Source organism: Maniola jurtina, chromosome 4 (assembly GCF_905333055.1).
Source record: "Maniola jurtina chromosome 4, ilManJurt1.1, whole genome shotgun sequence".
Classification (NCBI taxonomy): Eukaryota; Metazoa; Arthropoda; class Insecta; order Lepidoptera; family Nymphalidae; genus Maniola; species Maniola jurtina.
In genome coordinates this window covers 8,989,214-9,009,920 of record NC_060032.1, presented here as the reverse complement: position 1 = coordinate 9,009,920, position 20,707 = coordinate 8,989,214, and the positions used below count along the sequence as shown (strand labels likewise).

General features: G+C 36.1%; 4 protein-coding genes across 6 annotated transcripts in view; 1 reads left to right on the top strand and 3 right to left on the bottom strand.

The window, feature by feature from the left end:
* LOC123864485 (presenilins-associated rhomboid-like protein, mitochondrial) overlaps positions 1 to 8,219 on the top strand; it is an 8,563-nt gene extending 344 nt beyond the window's left edge. Inside the window, exons 2-9 of the mRNA XM_045904963.1 lie at positions 49 to 238; positions 578 to 706; positions 1,095 to 1,257; positions 1,396 to 1,491; positions 1,735 to 1,859; positions 2,204 to 2,305; positions 7,389 to 7,486; positions 8,001 to 8,219. Coding sequence (XP_045760919.1) covers positions 49 to 238; positions 578 to 706; positions 1,095 to 1,257; positions 1,396 to 1,491; positions 1,735 to 1,859; positions 2,204 to 2,305; positions 7,389 to 7,486; positions 8,001 to 8,088 — 991 coding nt within the window. The 3' untranslated portion in view covers positions 8,089 to 8,219. The remainder of the gene's footprint in view (positions 1 to 48; positions 239 to 577; positions 707 to 1,094; positions 1,258 to 1,395; positions 1,492 to 1,734; positions 1,860 to 2,203; positions 2,306 to 7,388; positions 7,487 to 8,000) is intronic.
* Positions 1 to 12,870, bottom strand: part of LOC123864461 (sodium-dependent phosphate transporter 1) — a 23,970-nt gene extending 11,100 nt beyond the window's left edge. Inside the window, exon 1 of the mRNA XM_045904918.1 lies at positions 12,754 to 12,870. The gene's annotated coding sequence lies outside the window, so the exon portion shown is untranslated. The remainder of the gene's footprint in view (positions 1 to 12,753) is intronic.
* On the bottom strand, positions 9,178 to 13,043 carry LOC123864487 (S-formylglutathione hydrolase). 3 transcript variants are annotated; one of them, XM_045904968.1, is made up of 5 exons: positions 12,896 to 13,043; positions 12,225 to 12,452; positions 11,356 to 11,601; positions 10,170 to 10,389; positions 9,178 to 9,723 (listed from the first exon to the last, which is right to left on the bottom strand). In XM_045904968.1, exons 2-5 carry the CDS (start codon positions 12,437 to 12,439, stop codon positions 9,541 to 9,543), a joined length of 864 nt encoding a protein of 287 aa, XP_045760924.1. In that variant the 5' UTR covers positions 12,440 to 12,452; positions 12,896 to 13,043; the 3' UTR covers positions 9,178 to 9,540. The 3 variants fall into 3 exon arrangements, with proteins under 3 accessions (XP_045760924.1, XP_045760925.1, XP_045760926.1); XM_045904969.1 differs by having other exon boundaries at positions 12,953 to 13,038; XM_045904970.1 differs by having other exon boundaries at positions 12,225 to 12,457; positions 12,949 to 13,010.
* On the bottom strand, positions 12,912 to 20,707 carry LOC123864454 (integrator complex subunit 8). Its single transcript, XM_045904896.1, has 10 exons — positions 20,470 to 20,707; positions 19,836 to 20,045; positions 19,540 to 19,637; positions 18,980 to 19,110; positions 17,111 to 18,701; positions 16,538 to 16,700; positions 15,836 to 16,184; positions 14,900 to 15,143; positions 14,361 to 14,619; positions 12,912 to 12,942 (listed from the first exon to the last, which is right to left on the bottom strand). Exons 1-9 carry the CDS (start codon positions 20,585 to 20,587, stop codon positions 14,380 to 14,382), a joined length of 3,144 nt encoding a protein of 1,047 aa, XP_045760852.1. The 5' UTR covers positions 20,588 to 20,707; the 3' UTR covers positions 12,912 to 12,942; positions 14,361 to 14,379.

Genomic DNA, 20,707 nt, shown 5'->3' with positions numbered 1-20,707 from the left:
TAAAAATTAAGTCTTAATAAATATTTAGTTAAATAGGTAACTTTTCAGCAAACCAGTGTTTTTCAACCAAAACTCAAATAGTTTCGGGTATGTCCGGCTACAGTTGCGAAATTCCTTTCACAATTCGCGGCGTGGTGGGCGGCGGCCTATCACGGTACCGAATCCTCTCGACAACATACAAATTGAAGGACCTCTGAATGCAAGTGGCCTTTTAAAGCCATTCTTTTTCACTGTAGGGGTATGCAATTTAATTTCTCTGTTATATAAATTTCATATAAATAAAAGTATTTAATACTTGTATAAATAGAAAAAGTATTTACTGAACAGAAAAGTAAAGATGGAATTGGAATTGAATACACAATTTTATGTGTAATCATGCACATTCAACACACTCATTTTGAGAATTCAAACTCTATATTAAGAATTATTTTCTTGTACCTACCAATATTCTCACTACTTTGATTCCCATTTGTTTATTGAATAATTTTAACATAGACACACTCTATACACTAACATTATGTTCTGAACCATTAAAACTGTTTTGGTTTATATGATTTTTATTTCAGAATTTTTTCAGGTGACATCTTTGAGCTTAGCTGGTTGTGTAATATGGGAATATGAGAATCTACGCTCACATGCAAGTTCCTTCCTCAAAAGGCCAGGCACATGGTTAAACACTCATCAAAAACGTGTTTCAGCTCATTACGTAAACTTTACATTATTACTTTAGATGCCTAATACAGTGAAAAAAATTATAAACTACTTAAGTATACTATCTTTGAACACATCTGTTTCATTAATTAAAACTGACTGGATATGACAATTGCTTTACTTAAAATTAATTAATTAATTTAAAAAATGAATTTAGAAGGCTGAAACAAACAGAACATGCAATGGCAGCGAAACAGGTCATAACATATATAACATAACTGAGCATAGGTTTATGTGTATGTTACTTATTTTTGACAACTATAGCCTTAGTTTAACATTTTACAAGGAGCCTTCGAGAGCCAAGAAGTACTGGAAAGTTTGCCAACGTGTGTTGTGTATGTTTCAAGCTTTAGAATGTACTCATAAATATTGGTTTTTTTCAGAGATCTGAACCTGGACCTTTAAAAAAATGGTGGATGTCACTAAGAGAAAGCGAAAAGGTTTTCTATCCCATACTAGCAGCAAATGTTCTAGTCTTTGGTGCTTGGAGAGTGAGATCTCTACAACCATTCATGATCAAATACTTCTGTTCAAATCCTTCAGGCAGTAAGTTTATGTGTAGTGGCATTTTTAGGCAGACTACTGCATGATAGGATAAAATGCAATTACAACACTGAATGCCATATATATCTATAAATTGTTTACTCATGATACAGTTTTAAAATGGTCCCATTAATGTTTCAGGTGCCAAATGTCTACCAATGGTTTTATCCACCTTTAGTCACTACTCAACATTACATTTAGCTGCCAATATGTACGTCCTACATAGTTTCATGCCAGGTAAATATATTATTAGTAAGTACTTAACTACTGCAAAATCATAAGGATGATATCTTAGAGTGTGCCAAGGAGGTCCGAAATCTAGGCATACTAATCAATAGTAACTATGGAAATTGTCTTGAAAACCATATCCTAGAATAATATCTACATAATAATCATTAATATACATTCATAGCCAAAGCTAAACTTGGTTTTAACAGGAGCAGTGAGCGCATTAAATAACTACACTTTTTTTTCAAACAGCTGCCATAGCATCACTAGGCAAGGAGCAGTTTGTCGCAATGTATCTGAGTGCCGGCGTCATAAGCAGCTTTACCAGCTTCCTCTACAAAGTGATGCTTAGCCAGCCAGGGCTTAGTCTTGGAGCTGTAAGTCAACATCCTACATAAGCTGTGGGCTTAGTATGAGATTTCTTACCAACATTGATAAAATTCAACACACATCGATTCTGATGTTTTTCTTCCCTAAACTAAATTTAGAGTATCTGCATGTTATTCTTTTTAATATTGCTAAAAAGGTCTGAAAATGAATTTTAAACTGGTCTTAATTAATTAAGTTTGTCTATCCTTTTCTTATTACATTGGAAAGAAAAAGATGGGAACCTACTCATGGGAATCAAATCATGTGGTTTGAACTGGCACCCTTTCAGATTTTCTTCTCCTGGTTGAGCTATCGAGGCTCTGAAATGAATTATTTATCTTTTCTTTTACAGTCTGGAGCGATCATGGCAGTTTTGTCCTACGTTTGTGTGCAGTATCCTGATACAAGATTGAGCATAATATTCTTGCCTATGTACACATTTGCCGCTGGAACAGTAAGTATATGTTTTTTGTCATTCAATTAGGGCGACAGCTTTGTCGATGCCTAATCTCTCTTCGGTCGTGTCGGATTGCCGTCCCTTCGGAATATGAGAATGAAAGAATAGAGAAAATACCTGCGTTAGTTAATAGTTTTACTTTTACTAGTACTACTTTTTACCCTGGTAAATTGGAGATTTTCAAAAACCCTCCACGCGGACGAATTCGCGGGCATTATTCTAGTCAATTTATCCCATCAAAAACATAAATGTGAAAAAAGTGCCAAGTTCGATAGAGAAAATGAGAGATTGTAAGCTTCGCCGATAAAAGGTAAGCTTCGCCGACAAAAGCATTGATATCTAAATAGGTGCCAAGTTCTTATAGGTCTTTATATCATTCCTACAAGAATGTACAAGAAACTTTGATCGTTTTAAAATATTATTTTATGTTATTGAGTACATATAACTTGGCAAGTTTTAAAAGTCAGTAAATCACATTTTACGTTTAACATAAAATTTAGTTTAAGTTTAGGAATGTATTGGCGAATATCAAAACTTGCTAAGTGTACTATATTTTACATTAAACATTAAATGTAATTAACCGACTATTAAAACTTGCCAAGTTATATGTACTCGATAACATAAAATAATATTTTAAAACGATCAAAGTTTCTTGTACATTCTTGTAGGAATGATATAAAGACCTATAAGAACTTGGCACCTATTTAGATATCAATGCTTTTGTCGGCGAAGCTTACCTTTTATCGGCGAAGCTTACAATCTCTCATTTTCTCTATCGAACTTGGCACTTTTTTCACATTTATGTTTTTGATGGGATATCATCAATTTTTGTTAAGTTAATTTCTCTTCATTTATTAGGATTATCCTATACCTGTAAATTTTTGCGTGATTGAAAAAGCTTGCAGCTATGCAACTTCGCTTAGTCACTTATCAAGAGTGTTCATAGCTATAATCTAAGAAAATGTGTTCAGCCGTTTGAAGATTAGCGACTCTTTTTTTTCTAGTTTTCTTATTAGAATAATAAAACCGGTTAATATCTACTATCCGAGTAATACATATTAGTATTCACTATTCAGCCAAATTCTAATAAGGCGATGTATTGGCATGGTAATGCGTAATGTGTATACTTAATATATCATTATACGAATCATTTAAAGCTATTTTCAACCCCCTGATAACACAGAAATACTTAAACCTAAACACGTACAACTTTGCATATCAGGTAAAACTTTTTGAATACTTAGAATCTAAAATTACATGAAAGTAGTTTACATAAACTGTTTTTCAACACAAGTGTCCACTTACTAGTTATACATTAGAAGTTGATTCTCTTCACCGTTAAAGAGAGCGATATTTAATTGCTTAAAATACGCATAACTTCGGAAAGTTAGAGGTGCGTGTCCGGGAACAAACCCTGGACCCCAGACCTAAAGAGCAGGCCGACATCTCAACCACTACTACCACTTTGTAAAGTTAATTAATATTTATTTATTAAATTAAAACAATAATGTGTACAGTACCTACCTAAGTACTAATCAGTAAATGTTTTTGAAGTTCATGGGATACAATTTTTATTATTAAAACAACATAATATTGCAAATATTTTGGTGTCGAGTCAGCTGACATACCACCATGCTGCAAGAAAGTGGCCCATGTGCACTATTGTTTCTAAGCTACCTGCTTTTTTTCATCGTTTTGCCCCATTGAAGATCTTTGTTTTCGATACAGAATAATGGCACGGTAATGGTATGTAATATTACCGTGATAATGGTGCCTAATTTGTAATTTCTGAACGAGAAGTGGTGCGATATTGTTTCAAAACTAGGTATAGTAGTACCGGCCGGTTCGGAGTTAAAAGCCATAAAAGTTAACTAATTAGGTAAAATATTCCAAAAGATCATAAGTCGGTACGTACCCATTCCAAACGCTAACTTAACTGTTTACGCTAAGGTTTAAAGGCAAATGCCGTCATGAATAATTACAACAGATTTACTTAATACTAGCTGTGCCCGCGACTTCGTTCGCGTGGAATAGCTCTCAGCGCGCTTTATATAGCCACGGACGCTCAGGTGCGAGGAGTGTAGTACGTACTCTGTACGTTAAAAATGTTCGCCGTGGTTCTTTAAATTGACATAACTTTTTTATTTATGAACCGATTGACATGAAATAAACACTAAATGTTAAGTGAAGCTTACTACAATATATTAGTGAAAACCGTATCTAAATCGAATAAGCCGTTTCTGATATTAGCGTGCACAAACACACAGACAAACAGACAAACAGACAAAAAAAATATTAATTACAATTTCGGGTTCGGCATCGATATAATAACAACCCCTGCTACTTTTTTTTATATATTTCCATTGTACAGACACCACTTTTCTACAATTTTATTATATGTATAGATTTTACAACAGGGTTGCAACAAGTGACGGAACTCCAAAGTCCGGAAATCCCGATCAGTCCTTCTTCCTTTAGAAGTGATAAAATAACCACCTGTTTACACCTACCTAAACTTCAATTAAAAATTATTATGTTTATCTTGTTATTTGTTTCATTATTATTATAAGTAACTAGCTGATGCCCGCGACTTCGTTCGCGTTGATGTAGTTTTTTAAAAATCCCGTGGGAACTCTTTGATTTTCCGGGATAAAAAGTAGCCTATGTGCTAATCCAGGGTATAATCTATCTCCATTCTAAATTTCAGCCAAATCCGTCCAGTAGTTTTTGCGTGAAGGAGTAACAAACATACACACACACACACACACACACACACACATACAAACTTTCGCCTTTATAATATTAAGTGTGATGTGCCTTATGTGCAGTTATGATAGTGCAATTTGAAAAATACATCTATTTGACAACCCTATGCAGTCGTAGAATTTCTTTGTTTGCGGGAAAGGTAATAAATTTTTAGCTTTAACAAGTAGTCGTTAGGCTGAGTTTTACTCGACCGCATTAGGGCTTATGACCGTTCATAATATAAAACACTATTGTTAAAAAGTTTTATTGCTATTAGCTCTTAACCGGCCGGTACGACTATACCTGTTTTTAATTTTTAACGTTTCGCTGTCCAGCAACAAACCATGTGATTTCTAAAAAGGTCACTAACAACAAGTGGAAAACTTGAAATATCACGTTATTTACGAGTACGAGTTGCTTCGTGGCACGAGTGCTGCCGAAACAGCTCGAAGGATTAATGACGTGTATAGCGGTGGTTTCGCAAAAGAAAACATAGTGCGTTTTTGATTCCAACGTTTTTGATCTGGAAATTTTGACCTGCAGAATAAGCCCCGGTGACGACCGGAGACCAAAGTAGATAATGAAGAATTGAAGGGTTTGGTGGACTAGTACCAGTGTCGTTCACTACAGCTTTCTTAAACTGGCCAGACGATTACGGTGGAGGTCTATTGTCAGCAACTGCAAACCATGATGGAAAAGCTAGCTGCCACACAACTGAAGCTGGTCAATCGCTCTAGGCCACTGCTGCTTCAGGACAACGCTAGACCACACAACAGACGGCTACCCAATTAGAGGAGCTTCAATTGGAATGTCTAAGATATCCACCGTACCTACTCCCCGGACCTTGCCCCAATAGATTACCATTTTTTTAGAAATTTTGATAACTTCTTATATATGGAAAAAATTCAACTCCGATGGGGCAGTCCAAAGCGCCTTCAAAGATTTTATTGATTCCCTTCCGAATGGTTTTATGACATGGCAAAAGTGCATAGACAGCAATGGTATATACTTTGATTAAATAAATATATTATATTTAAAAAAATCGACTTTTTGTTCTTCCCTTACAAAACGCCAATTTCATATGTAAGGACCTAATATCATACTATATGCCCGTGCAAAGCCGAGCAAAACCGAGGCAGGTCACTAGCATACATTAATATGTAGTTATAATGTTATGTTACTTGCTTTGGAAGTTAATGACCCATCACAATCCATATTAAAAAGCGAATATTTCTTTGTTGATTTGTCCTTCAATCACGTTGCATTGGAGCAACGGATCAACGTAATTTTTTACGTGAGTATACTTGAACCTAGAGAGTGACATAAGCTATTTTTAAAAAATCACAGTTTTTGAAACGAAGGACAAGGTCCACGTGGACGAAGTCGCGGGCATCAACTAGTATATTAGACAACACATACCTGTAATAGGGTTCATTATTGTTTGTTTTCAAGTAGGTAGGTATAATATGAAATAACTTTGCCTTCATACCTATTCGTTCATAATTTCTGAATTCGAACTGGCGACCACTTAATTATGGCTTTGATCACAGGTCAAGGATCTCTAAAGATGAGTATATAAACAAATGCACTATTATTAATTGTGAAAGTAGGTAGGTAATTACACAGTGTTACAAACTTAAAATGTGTGCCTCGATCCATACTTGCTGTTCTCTACAAGGCGCCCCAATAACTTTGTCCTATAATATATGACATATTAAAACATAATTTGCTATTTTCTGATTTTTTCCTTTGTATACACCTAATTACCTATCACTATACCAAATTTCAAGTTTCTAACTCACCTGGAAGTAGGTTAGGTTTTTGATGAGTGAGTGAGTGAGTGAGTGTTAAAAATGGCACTTTTCAGACGTTAATAACTTAAGAACTGCAAAAGATTTTTTCATGAAATTTGGGTTTCTAAGCGATCAAATAGACCTTAATAGATATGCAAAATTATAAATGTGTAGGTTTAATATTTTTTGAGTTATGGGGGAGTCAAAAGTAGCTCGAAATGGTTCGTGTAATATACACTTGTCAGCGTGCCGCCGTTCTTATTAGAATCGAACTTGGCGAGACACGCTATCGCGTGTCTTGATAAATACTAAGCCATGAATGGTTATCCTTTATCATTTAGTTTGTGGGAAACGAGTGCATGAAGTGGATATTATATCACTGTGCAAGTCATAGAGGCATAAAAGCACTGCTTACCCTAGTCCTAATAACTTTATGCTTATTTTTCATAATGACTAAATAGTTTCATACCTAAAATCCCACCCAGGGAATACCTGTGCACTACAGTGGATATCAATTTGTAAATATTTTGTGTGATTTACAGGCAATAAAGGTAATAATGAGCGTGGATCTGGCGGGAGTAGTCTTGGGATGGAAATTTTTTGATCATGCGGCTCATCTTGGCGGTGCTTTGTTCGGCATGTAAGTGTTTCTTAATAAATTATACTGTGTAAGCAGTTGGTTCACAGAACTTATTTGTGCTAATTCTGTTGTACACAAAGTACAAACACTAACAGGCTGCGGAAGCGTAGACGTAGCATGTACACTGCGTTGTAATGTATGGAACTGTATGAGACATGGCATACCACTTGCGTGGCGTGAACGTTCATGTAGACGTAATGCGTGCAGTTATTTATGTCTATGGGTTCACGCGCGTCACTACGCACGTGTCACGTGTACGTGCTACACGTACGTGTATGTTGAATATTATATTGTTATGTGGGTAGATAAAGAAAATAATAATCTGCACATACAAAAATAGTTAATTTTGATTTCTTGTTCATTGTTTAGATTAAAGTATTTAATAATAATTGGTTTACAATAAATTGGCCTGAAAGTAATAAAATTTATTTATTGCCTTTCAAGTGTTTTTGAAATCAGTTTAAAATAAATCTGATATTAGTGAAAGTATAAACTGAACAAGTTTTTTTTTCAGGGCCTGGTGCTACTGGGGCAACATGCATGTTTGGGGAAATAGAGACAAATTCCTGCAGTATTACCATAGTATCAGGAAAGATTCATGATATATAGATGAAAAGGAAACGGTGTAACTTAAATAGTAACGGTTATATTTATTTTAGATAATCTAATTTTGATAACTAACTTGTTAGTCAATTGAATCTAAATATATAAAATATATATATCTACAAACCAATTCTGTTCTTGTTCTTTCAATTCTTAAAATAATAATAATCCTCGTCATCATCATTCTCAAGTGTCGAACGAGTCCACTGTCGGGCAAACAGCACGACAAGGATCTTTTGGCACTTGAATGACATTGACATTGATAGCGTGACACTTCACAAGATGGTGGCGTTAGTTCCGATTTTAGCCACGCGCCAAAATATCCTTGTCGTCCTATATGTCTCTTGTAGACTTCCACACGGCACGGTTCTTGCGCCGCGGCGCCTAATCGCGCTTTCCGACGCCATTCTAGCACCTTGGGTTCTCATTTCTCAACGTCTATCGGTCTTAAGAACTATGCCTTTCACTATGCCACTTCAGCTCCTATTCAAACTATGTCGGTTACTCTGCTTCTCCTATGGATCTCCTCATAATCATTGTATCATTGTAATTAATTTATAAAGAGGATAGATTTGTTTGTTTGTAGTCGATGAAACTAATCAATCGATTTCAATAATTCCTTCACCATTACAAAGTTACTTTGTCTATCACTAGCAAAGCCTGAGTGGATTTAGTTTTTAAACATCCCGTAGAAACTTTGGTTTTCTGGGATAAAAAGTATAGTCTATGTCACTCTCCAGGTCTTTAACTGTGAAGAATTACGTCGATCCGTTGCTCCGTCGCGACATGATTGAAGGACAAACCAACAAAGGAACACTCTCGCATTTATAATATGGGTAGTGATATATAGGTACCTACTAAATTTTACCCGAGTGAAGCCAGGCGGATCAGGTAGTATAAATTTATAAAATAAATTATAACATCCTGTGAAACATCTTTTATTATGAACCAAAATTATCACTTTATAAATGCATTTTAAGTTACAAAAAATTAGGTAATGAATATTGCATCCTTAACTGTCTTGCACTTATAGTGCAAATTATTTCATCACAGACAAGAACTGATATTGGGGCTAATTCTGTTGTAGGTACATAACCTCTAAATTGATCTAGTGCTATCGTTTTCCGCAGGGAGCATTCTGAAAGGGATAGCAATACATTTAGACCTTTTAATATGTAGGTCGCAAACGCATCGAATTAGAAGAAAGGTGATGCAAAATTATGTAGGTTGGATTAAGAAATATTAATACAATAGCTTATAAGATTTCATTATAATTACTGTTAGTCCATAAGAGAATCAATCATAAGCCTTCAACTAATAAAGTTTAACCAAAAAATCCATCATTTAACCAAAAAAGAAATATATTTCAACCTATCAGATACTATATCAGTAAATATCCATAGAAATTGTGTACAACAGAATTAGCCCACAATGTGGCAATATCCTTAACTCTATGCTTTGAGTATTTTAGCGTGAAAATCAAAATGTTCACCAATGTAAGTGGAAATATAATAATAGGAATGGTCATATCCTTCGCGCAAGTTCAAAATGACCGGAACTTCTACAGAGCGGCAGGCTTCGACCAGGTTTTCAGGTAGCAACTGTTTTTCTGTGTAGAACTTGTCTGCAGCACCCTAAAATAAAAAAAAACTTGATATTATTCTGAGAATAGAATAACTAAATTGATAACTTGATAGCTTAGTTTAGTGCTTTAGGCACTACTACTTAATAGAATACTTAATAGCACCAGTTCAACTTAAGAAGGTCCATTCTGAAAAACGTTAAAATAAATTGTACCTCTTGTTAATCCGTAAAAATTGCAATTCAGCTTGCACAGTGCTGCAGTCTAAAATTTAATAAGCGCCTCTCTTTCTATCGCTTAAACATATCCCTTATATCTCTCTCGTAAGAGTTTAGAGCCGTCTAAACTCTTATGAGAAAGTTTTCTTGACAGACACGACAGACAGACAGACAGACAGACCGACTACAAAGTGATTCTATAAGGGTTCTGTTTTTCTGTTGAGGTATGGAACCCTAATAAACTTGTAAGAGTGATTTACAATTTTAAGTTTTAACTTGCCTGGTCAATTAGCAATGTAAGTGGTGGTCCGTCATATTTCTTGACCAATTCAGTGGCATCCCATTCAACCCACTGGCTCTTGTCATCTCCGAGGTAACCTGTGAAGGCTTTCTCACCCCATGGACACTTTGTTGGATTGCATATAGGTGCAAATGCACTCACTGATTTATATAGTCCAGGATTTCTTAGAACTGATACTAAAGCTCCATGACCACCCATACTGAAAAATACAAGAGTTACAAAAATTACCATTATTTTATACATCATCATTATCATCATCAACCGTCGCTGGCCTACTACAGCCCGGCTAGCATAGGCAGTAGATAAAAATTATATCCCCGATTATATCCACTGATTTGTATGACATCAGTGGATATAATCGGGGGATATAATTTTTATCTACTGTCCATGCTAGCCGGGTAGGTCTCCTTTAAGCCATAGTCTACCATACTGGCCAAATGCAGATTGGCAGACTTCACACACTTTTGAGAACATTATGGAGAACCTACAGGCTTGCAGGTTTCCTGATAATGTTTTCTTTTGCCATTAAAAAAATAAAAAATTAAAGCAAGATATATTTAATTGCTTAGATGCACATAATTTTGAAAGATAGAGGTGAATGCCAGTGACCAAACCCTAGGCCCTTTTTTAAAATAGGTAACTAAGAATGGGTGAGCTTTGCCTATCTGGTGGTTTTAATTGTGATTATATTATGTTACTAGCTGATACCCGCAGCTTCGCCCGCGTGGATTGGTCAGATCCCCAGCAGCATCAGGATTGAGGAGTTGGACTCCAAATTTTTTATGAAACAATGTCGCAAAGTTCCTCTATCGATTAAAAAGAAATGACGCAAATCGGTTCAGAAATCTCGGAGATTTCGGTGTACATAGGTAGAAAAACACAACTCCCTTTTTGAAAGTCGGTTAAAAAAGTAGCCTATTTTACGCCCTGGTCAATCCTCTACTTGCCTGTGAAAGTCCCGTCAAAATCGGTTCAGCCGTTCCAAAGATTAGCTTTTTCAAACAGACAGACAGACAGACAGACAGACAGACAGACAGACAAAAATTTTAAAAACGTGTGATTCAGTTATGGTATCGTTCAAATAACCATATGAGCTTAATATGAGGTAGTTATTTCGAAATTACAGACAGACACTCCAATTTTATTTATTAGTATAGATTGTTACCTGTGTCCCATTATTCCTATCCTGTTGGCATCAACAACATTACTAAAACTTTGCAGGATAAGTTCATATAGTTCCCTGTTCACATAGCTGCCCATCCTATAATTCTTGGACCATGGATCCTTAGCAGCATCCAGATAAAATCCGGCACCAACACCAAAGTCCCAGGATTCATCATCACCAGGGATCTTGACTCCTCTAGGAGAGGTGTCAGGTCCGACTACTATGACACCATGATCAGCTGCATATCTAAAATTATATAGGGGTTCATCGGTTTTGTCAGAATCAGAAGTGGAACAACATGAACTAAGCAGTCTTTGATTATAACCCTTTGAATCTTTGTATATTCATTTAATAACCATGCTAATATTATAAATGCGAAACTGTGTCTGTCTGCTCGCTTGTCACAGCCTATCCGTTCTAACCGATTTTGATGAAATTTGGCACAAAGTTGCTTGCATCCGACGGAAAGACTAAGGCTACTTCTGCCTCGGAAAATCAAAATGTTGCCACAGGATTACAAAATATTTCATGTGGACAAGTTGCGGTCATCATCTAGTTACTTAAATAAGTTTTTTGAAATGGACAAACAACCAGTTCTTTGCTGGTTGTTCTTAGTAAGTAGGGCATTTTGAACTACTGTCAGATTCACTTGATGATTGCATGCAAATGATGAAATGCATCTAAAGAGATTATTTGAATGATAAGCTTTTCTATTAAGTATGGGTTGCCTAGAAGTGATCACTGCAGCGATAAGGACACCCTTTGTTTTTAAGTGGCTCTTGTATTTTTATTCTTTATAATACTTACCTTTTATAGTTAGCAATAGATGTTTAAATTAAATCAAATTAAGAATATAACATAGTTCATACCTTTGAAAACCGGATTTGGTTATAAAGTTTTGTTCATTACAAGTAAGGCCGGAGAGGTAGAATATAACTGGCAGCCTTACATCACCACCTTCAGCCTGAGGCGGTAAATAAATAGAGAAGTTCATTTTGCATTGTAACTCTGACGATTCATGAGAGTACACCTTTTGATACCCTCCAAATATCTTATTAGACGAAACTAATTGCAAACCATCCATCTTGTGTAAAAATCTGAAAATTTACTTAATTTTTTTAAAAGTATTTTTGCACTAAAAAAATCGTTTAGCTATTTCAGGTTATGTAAAAACATTTTACGTAACTTGATAAAGCAATTAATAAGATAATTTCATAAGTTTATCATCAATGCAGTCAAAATATTATTTGATAGATCCAAAAAAATTGGAGCATTTTGAACTTGAACTGCTCAGAAATAAGAATCAATATTGATATATTATACTGAGTTGGGATAAAGTTGTTATCATCAAAAAGATTATTTCAGTAAGTAATATCACTTGAGGTTTATGACAAAAACATCCAGATAGGTACCTACTTAATACTAATAATTAAAAGTTTAATCTATTTTTAGAAAATAATAATATTCGTTACACAGGAGACAAAACAGAACTAATATTTTTGTAAATTGATCACATTTATTTAGTAGGTAGCCTACTTACCAATATTTTTTATTGTACTGAAAATTGAAATATATTATTAATAATAATAACCAGTACCTATATTTTCCCACCACTTTTGAGTTTGACTTTATATTTTTTATTTTGAGTTTGAGTTCCAATCCGAATTACTGGTCTGTGTTCCAAATCACAGATAACTACATAATATTATAAGTTCCAAATCCAAGGCATCCAAGGTTATAACCGGACTTAGTCTGTGTTGGTGTTAGCTGGCGGGTGTGCTCTGCCTTTTTGGAGTGTCTGTTTTTGTTAAAACTGACTGGAAAGCGCTCTAAGGGGGTGCCGTGCGTGTCTCGGCGAGCGCCGGCACAGACGGGGTCCATATACTTGTATAGTTTCCTTAACATGTTACAAATAACTACAAACTTGACATTGGCTAATCTTTGTAAAGCCAGACGAGGACGAGAGAGCTCTAGAGAGAGAGAGAGAGAAAAAAAGGTTACAACCATAGATCATTATAATGACATTGACGGGGGGCGTAGTTGTAGAACAATGGCTGCCAGCAATCAGGATCTTCTCAATTTTAGGGAATATTTTGAAAATGTCAATGTGTAACATCGAATAAGTTTTGGGTATTTAATTTTAACTGAATGAGAAATTGGGAAAGCCATCCCTATTTCCACATAGATAGGGAAATAATAATAAAACTATTGATAGCCCATACTCTTGCAACTTGCACTTGTTTACTAGCTTCAATACTATACTTATCTAGTGCTAAATATAGCTATAAGATGCAGACACATTTAATGCTGTATTTAATATCAGGATATATAAGGAATGACTCTAATATTAAAAAAAAAAACAGTGAAATTCAGATTTTTACTTAGCAACACCACATGCAAGGGGACAGCGTGTTAGAATCCAGAGCCGTACAACCAGTTAAAAAAAGGTACAGCGTGACACTACACAGGATGGCGGTGTTAGTTCCGATTTTGGCCACACGCCAAAAGTTCCTTGTCTAAGTCCATCCATCTTTTCTTATTTCTTCCTTCACAGTTGTGACACTGACAATAATTACCGAGGGATGGTGGCCTAGTTATGACAACGCACATCAATCGATTAAGCAACGTTGAACCAAGTCGGTAACTGGATGGGTGATCGACTTTGGTATTTGAGATAATCACATTTTCTGCGTGTCTCGGAATGTCGGTCCCGGGTATTACTACTTATTAACTGGTTAAGAATTGATATCTCTTTCTCTTAATAGATAAAGGGAAAGGATTGGGAACCCACTACATTAGTATCCCAAGCTAACTTCAACCATAATATTGTGAGTCATGACTGACTTGCTGTCGTGACCCTTTTCGTAGAGATATTTTCCGAACGTCGAGGCGAGGCTAAACCACAAACAATAATGACTCATGGAAATCTTCATTTTTCATAAATACTTACATAATTTCTGATAGAAAAACATTTAAAAATGTATAAATTTCATTTATTCAATTATTATTATTTACATTTTGATATTATGCAACATATTGATTAGTAAGTGCCCGGAGCAGTCTAGCGCGTCGTATAGCAGCAGCTTCTCTTTGTATGTCTTCACTATTGTTCGCGTTTAGTTCGAGCGCACCGGCGGCCTTCACTGCCCTAGACCGGCGCCCTCCTTCCCCGCGACGCGCGTGCAAAGCAACGCCTACTTCTAACAGAGTCCCGTCCCACAGACAGCCATAGTAGCCATCCATTGCATCAGCTGCATTACCAGTCTGAAAAATTACGAAGATTAAATATTTTCTTAATGTATGAAACAGCTTTCAGGTCCAGGTTTGATATATGCCTGAATAAAAATAATCAAAATTACGGAACCCTAAAAACCGACAATTGCAAAGGACCACTTTCAGCTTTTACTTAGCCCGCTTCCGTCGTAGACTTACTCGTCGTAGACATCACTTACTACCAGGCGAGATTGTGTCAAGGCCTAACTTGTATCTGAATTTAAAAAAATCTCTTCTTAAAGTGTTGAAAGAAAAACCTAAAAAAAAATACCTTCTCAGCAAGGCATTTAAAAGCGGTCGCGTAATCAGGCTCGTCAGGCAGTTGGCACAGCGCAGCTGCCTGCGTGGGCGCCGAGAGTGCCTGGCAACATCGAGCAGCGCGGCGAGCCAGCCCGCCCTCATCAGGCGCCCTCTTCGCGAAGTGCCACGTGGCTGCGGCCAAGGCGCATAGGTATCGGCGCAGAGCGGCCGCCCAACGACTTCCAGCCATTTCTACGTCGCCGTATAGACGTAGCCTGAAAGGGAAATAAATAAAGTGTCAGACAAGCCACTATTTATTTGTAGTACTTACCTATTTTTCTGTCAGTTGTCAATTGAACAGTTAAAATGTGAATGGATAATAATAGAAAAGAGCAACTGCTGAGTATCTTGCTGGCTCTTCCAGTGGTAGTCATACTAGCAAAAGCAAAAGAGACACTAGTGGTTCTACATGAAATAATGAATACAATTAAATCAATTTTTATTAAATAAATTAAAATGAATAAAATCATTCGAAGATGTTCCAGTTTTTTTCTATTGCTAATGAGTTGGAGAAGCTATCCACGAGAAAGGTCCAAAAGTCATTTGTGGGAACGGGTATAAACTTTAAAACAAAATTCCTCAATCAATTTTGGACTTGCCTTTACGCAAGTTCAATAAATCTATTAAAAATACGCTCTTGAGAAAGACATAATTACAATCGAAGATTATGTAAATGATAAAAGAGTGTGGATTTGACATGCAATTCGCTCCAGCAATGCGCGAGACTTCAATTGCTTTTATACATGGCATAATATTGTATATCAAACCTTTGAAAAGAGCAACCGGTTCTTCTCGGTAGGAAAGGCATTCCGAACCAGTGGTAGATGCTTTGGACGATTCAAAAGAACTTGTGAAAGTCTAATTCAATAAAAATATTTTGAATTTTAAAACAAGTTAAATAGCTCACCATGACGTATTATACGGGTACAGCTTCAAACTCCTCTCGAGCAGTTCAGTTAGAGATTCCAGAACGTGTTTCACATTGTAATTGTTTATATTGGAGATGTTCGACGGCCAAAGATTTGTGTACTCAACGACAAGTTCCAGCGAACTGTCGTCTATAAGCAGGTTGTGTATCCTTGCAAGGAGGGACATCATGACGCTGACTGCCAGAGGTTCGCGCAATGTAGCCAAGAAACCGTTAAAGGAGTTTCTAGCTTCCGCTGCCACGTTCGTTGCATCCCGAGAGTGTGACGGCATCCCGCCCGCCGACCGCTTAACGGGGCCGCTTGATCCGTTGCTGTATATTGATAAAGCTGTTGGAAATAATTATCACACTAGTATTATAAAGCCAAAAGTTTGTGTGTAAGTGTGTATGTTTGTTACTCTTTCACGCAAAAACACATAGACTACTTTTTATTCCGGAAAATTATAGATTTCGCTCTATCTACGCGAACGATGAGTGGGCATCAGCTAGTGAATTTTAATAAAATTAACAAAGCATTTCAAGTTCTTTGACTATTTTATCTTGGAAAAAGTTGGAAATCATGAATAGAAGGTTAAGATTATATTGTATTAAATATTGTAAATATTTACACACAGTAAATATTGTACAGAGAACTGCTATATGTATGTATATAATTCTAAATAAAAAAAATATTGTACTCACTGTAGTCCCACAATGCTCGTGGGAATTTCCTTGAACCCTTTCCTCTTTGTAGCTCGCAACAAGCAGCACATAACGCCGACGCAGCTTCCCCTGGCCCACTGGCCACGCCCGCCCCTTCCCACTCGCAAGCATTCACTAGACAAGTCCAACATGATTCAATTACCTGGAAAATAATTATTAATAAAAAAAACGGTCAAGTGTGAGTTGGGCTCGCATATGAAGGGCTCCGTACCATCGTACAAGATATTTTAACGTTTTTATGTACAGCACTGCAAGTTAATCACAACAGCGCCATCTATTTGTGATTTAGTAAATAATTTTTTTCGTGAATGCATTTTTTCTGATGTAACCACAAATTCACTGTTTTCGAATTTATTCCTTAATTTGTGCTATAAGACCTACCTAATTACCAAATTTCATGATTCTAGGTCAACGGAAAGCACCCTATAGGTTTTAATGACAGACACGAGGGACGGTCGGACGGACAGACAGATAGACAGACAATGAAGTGATTCTAGAAGGGTTCTTTTTTCCTTTTGAGGTATGGAAACGAATTTTTAGTATTTAACTTACTTGGGGACGAGGAATAATACTGTCGCCCGAATTTGCAGCAGCTATGCAAGCCTTGCATTTATCAGCCAAAACCGACAGATTAATACGATGGTGAGGCCACTCAGACAGCATGACATTTACTTGAAGCAACAACACTTCCCATGACAACTGACGACAAAGCCTGTACAGTATAGGATCCGAACTACCACCGAGTTGGCTTCGAGCTTCGCCTTCTAATACTGAAAGTAGTGATAAGGCCGTTCGCGAGCATCCGGCTTCAGCGCGAGCCCTCGCCGCACCGGACACAACATATCCAAAATCTTGCAAAAATCCACGCGGCAATGAAATCAAAGCATTGCCTAATCCCCCTGGAGGTTTCCAAGATGGATTCAACTTCCATAATGGTGAAGAAGGAACCATCATTGCGAGTTTCACTAAACACATTCGCACGTCGTCTGCCGTAGACGCCTCAATAAGGCGTTTTTTCAATCTACCAATTTCAAGCTCTGGTACAGATTTACATTCGAAATCAGGCACATCCCAATCCTCTGTTAGAAGCTCCCGCGGAATATCAACATTTTCATCGTCAATGTTGGCGGGGTCGTTCAATATTTCATTCAACTGTTCATTGGATATTAATCTCTTTCTTATACTTTCTGCTGCATCGCCCACATACTTTTTCAAATATTCATCTATTCTTTCTATTGGTATTTTCAACTGCGACGTAGCTAGATGTAAAAAGAACATCTTCAGATTGTCCCAATCGATATCAGATAAATCGGACGTCAAAACTGGAGCTATCGCCCAAAAAAGTAAATCAAAAAATTTGATTCCAAATGTTTTAAACTTATTTATGAAGTCAGGATGAGTGGACGGGATTCCTCCTTCGAGAGCATATCTGACCGCGTTTAAAGCTGCAACACGATTCAATAGATCTCTAGCGACAGTAAATGCTCCGCTTGAAGCAGATCCTTGGATATCAAGTTCAACAACTTCTCTGTGTACCATTGGGATTTCTCTTGCCAGATTATCTGCTTGAAGAATAGCTATAATGCCTGTGTAGTGGTTAGCTACAGCTTCTTGGAGTTTTTGTAGGAGGGATGGTTCTTCATTCAGGACTTCATACCCTAGATTAAGAGCTCTTATATAACCTAAAATATCATCCTCAGTCATACTGGCATAATAAAAGTTACCCCATGGCATTGTGACATGCTTCCCATAGCCAAACGTAGAAATTTCTTTTTCAAGTAGGCTTGAATTTTCTCTACACCCTAATATGTGTTGCTTTGCCAGATCATGTTGCCCATAAAAGAAGTAATTGTAGCAGAGATCAAAATGTATCTGCATTGCCAACTCGTACTGGCTTATAAGAATGTCACCAGCATTCCAATTATGGTTCATGTCATCAGAATCTTCAGTGAGGTGAACAAAAGCTTCCATAATTGGTATTTTCACTTTCTTTGCCTCTCTTCTACCTATTGTTGCTTCATAGTAAGATAATACACTATCTAAGTATCTAATGCTTTGCATGCGGGAAGATTCACACATCCGAAGGATTTTTTCAAAATTTTGATTCAGCGGACTGTAGCCACTCTCTCCTTGCAATCCAGGCCTGTTCAATAAGATAATATGCATTGTGGTGAATTATATTGTACACAATTTTATAACTAAACTAAAACTAAAATGAAAGTTCTAAATGTATTGCTGTCCTTTTCATAATGCTCCCTGCAGAAAAGGAGAGAATGAGATTACAGAGACTAAATTAACTGCATTAACACAAAATAAGCCTGAAATTATTAGCTAGATATGTAAACAAATTGAAATAAGTACACAAAAATAACATAACTGATATATAAAGAAACAGTAGGTAAATAGTGTTATGGTACATACATGTGAACAAAAGCCATTTTAGTTGATTTAGAATAAAGAGCAGCCTTCACTGGAAATCTAAGAACCCATCTGTGGTACAGTATGAGGGCAAACTGTACTTGAGCTTTATGTATAAATTCTGATGGTATATCCTGTAAGAAAATAAAAGAAAAAAAATTAGGTGTGGATTATGTTTTCACAGTTTGCGTGAAGCTTAAATATAAAGGGTGGGTTTTTAAGACGGGCATAGCACAGTTGAACACAAAACAGCTTTCTTTAGTGGTAGAGAATGTCCTATTTAATGAAGTTTGCACACCCAGTGAACGAACACAGTTCGAAGTGCACCCACACACACAAACAGCCAAACACACACATTCACATTATTTTAATGTGCATGGCACTAAGTCTTGCCTGACACAGTAAAATATGATCGCAGGAAACCCAGCTTTATGCACACAAATGTTATGCACTATACACTCACTATTACAACCAAGGCTTAGCTGACTTCATTAATAGAAAAACTGTAGTTAAAGTTCTTTATTTAGTTAATAATTTATTTATTAGAGTAGTTCTTTATTTACCATAGGTGGTACAGCAAAAGAAGTATCTGTTGCCATATAAACAAGATCCTGCATCAAGTGCTGCTGCGTCTGTGGCGGCAGTTTACTTTCAAGTATATCTGAAATTTTACAATTCAAGGAGATCGACTTAAAATAGTTATTACACTAATTTGTATGAAATAGTATTGGTTAGTCTTAGTTTTGTATTGTATAATTTTTGAGTTTTTGAGTTAAAACTTATTTAAATAAATTAAGTGCATAACTGATTAATAAATAAATTACTGAGAAACTTAATCATTACTAATATTTTATCATACCCAAGTTCCAATGTAAAGTTGCTGCCACTTTTAATGCAAGAATTTTCAGCGCTAACTGTTTACGAGTAAACTGTAAGCTTGTGGGAGTAGTAACAGATGGAGGGCTAGGCGGAGCATCAACATCTACTACTCTCTCGCTTGTAGGCTTTGAGTTTGAGTGCTTCGAGTCCACAGACAAGAATTCTTCTATCAACTCGCATGGTGTAGGTTCTATATGTAAAAAAAGCATTTAATGCATCAAATAAATAAATATGAATTATGCTTAAGAATTATTTTTAAGTCTTCAGAATAAAGATAATTTTGAATTATATTTCGTTTACAATCTATTTATCCAATTGCACCAGATAGAGGGATACGGTCTACGGAAGATAATAAAATTAAGTTTTGTAGGCTGTTGCAGTCAAGTTTCTTCTATTATTTACTTATAATAATTTTTTTTGATAAGCTTAAAATATTTAAAACAAGTAACTTTTCACAGAAACTAATATGAAACTGAGTTAACTGAGAAATTATTTGCGATTTGTTTACCTTTTAGGTAAGTCAATTATTTAAAACTAGATAGAAACAAACGTTTCTAATTACTGGTAAATAATTTGGCACTAAATGTTCCATAATAAAAAAAAACATTCCAAACCTGGGTTAGGTTTACACAAATGCTGTTTCAGCAAGTTTGGATCTAATAGGAATTCAAACCACAAAACAGTATCAGGAGATATAGGCACTGTGCCCGGCCGCAGTAAGTCAACATCCATTCTGCTCCAAAAATAAAGAACCGATAATTATTATATCAAATCCTCAATCTCTCATCATCTCAGAAATCAAAACAAATCAAAATAAATTCACAGTATCACAGATCACGTATCATGTCAAAA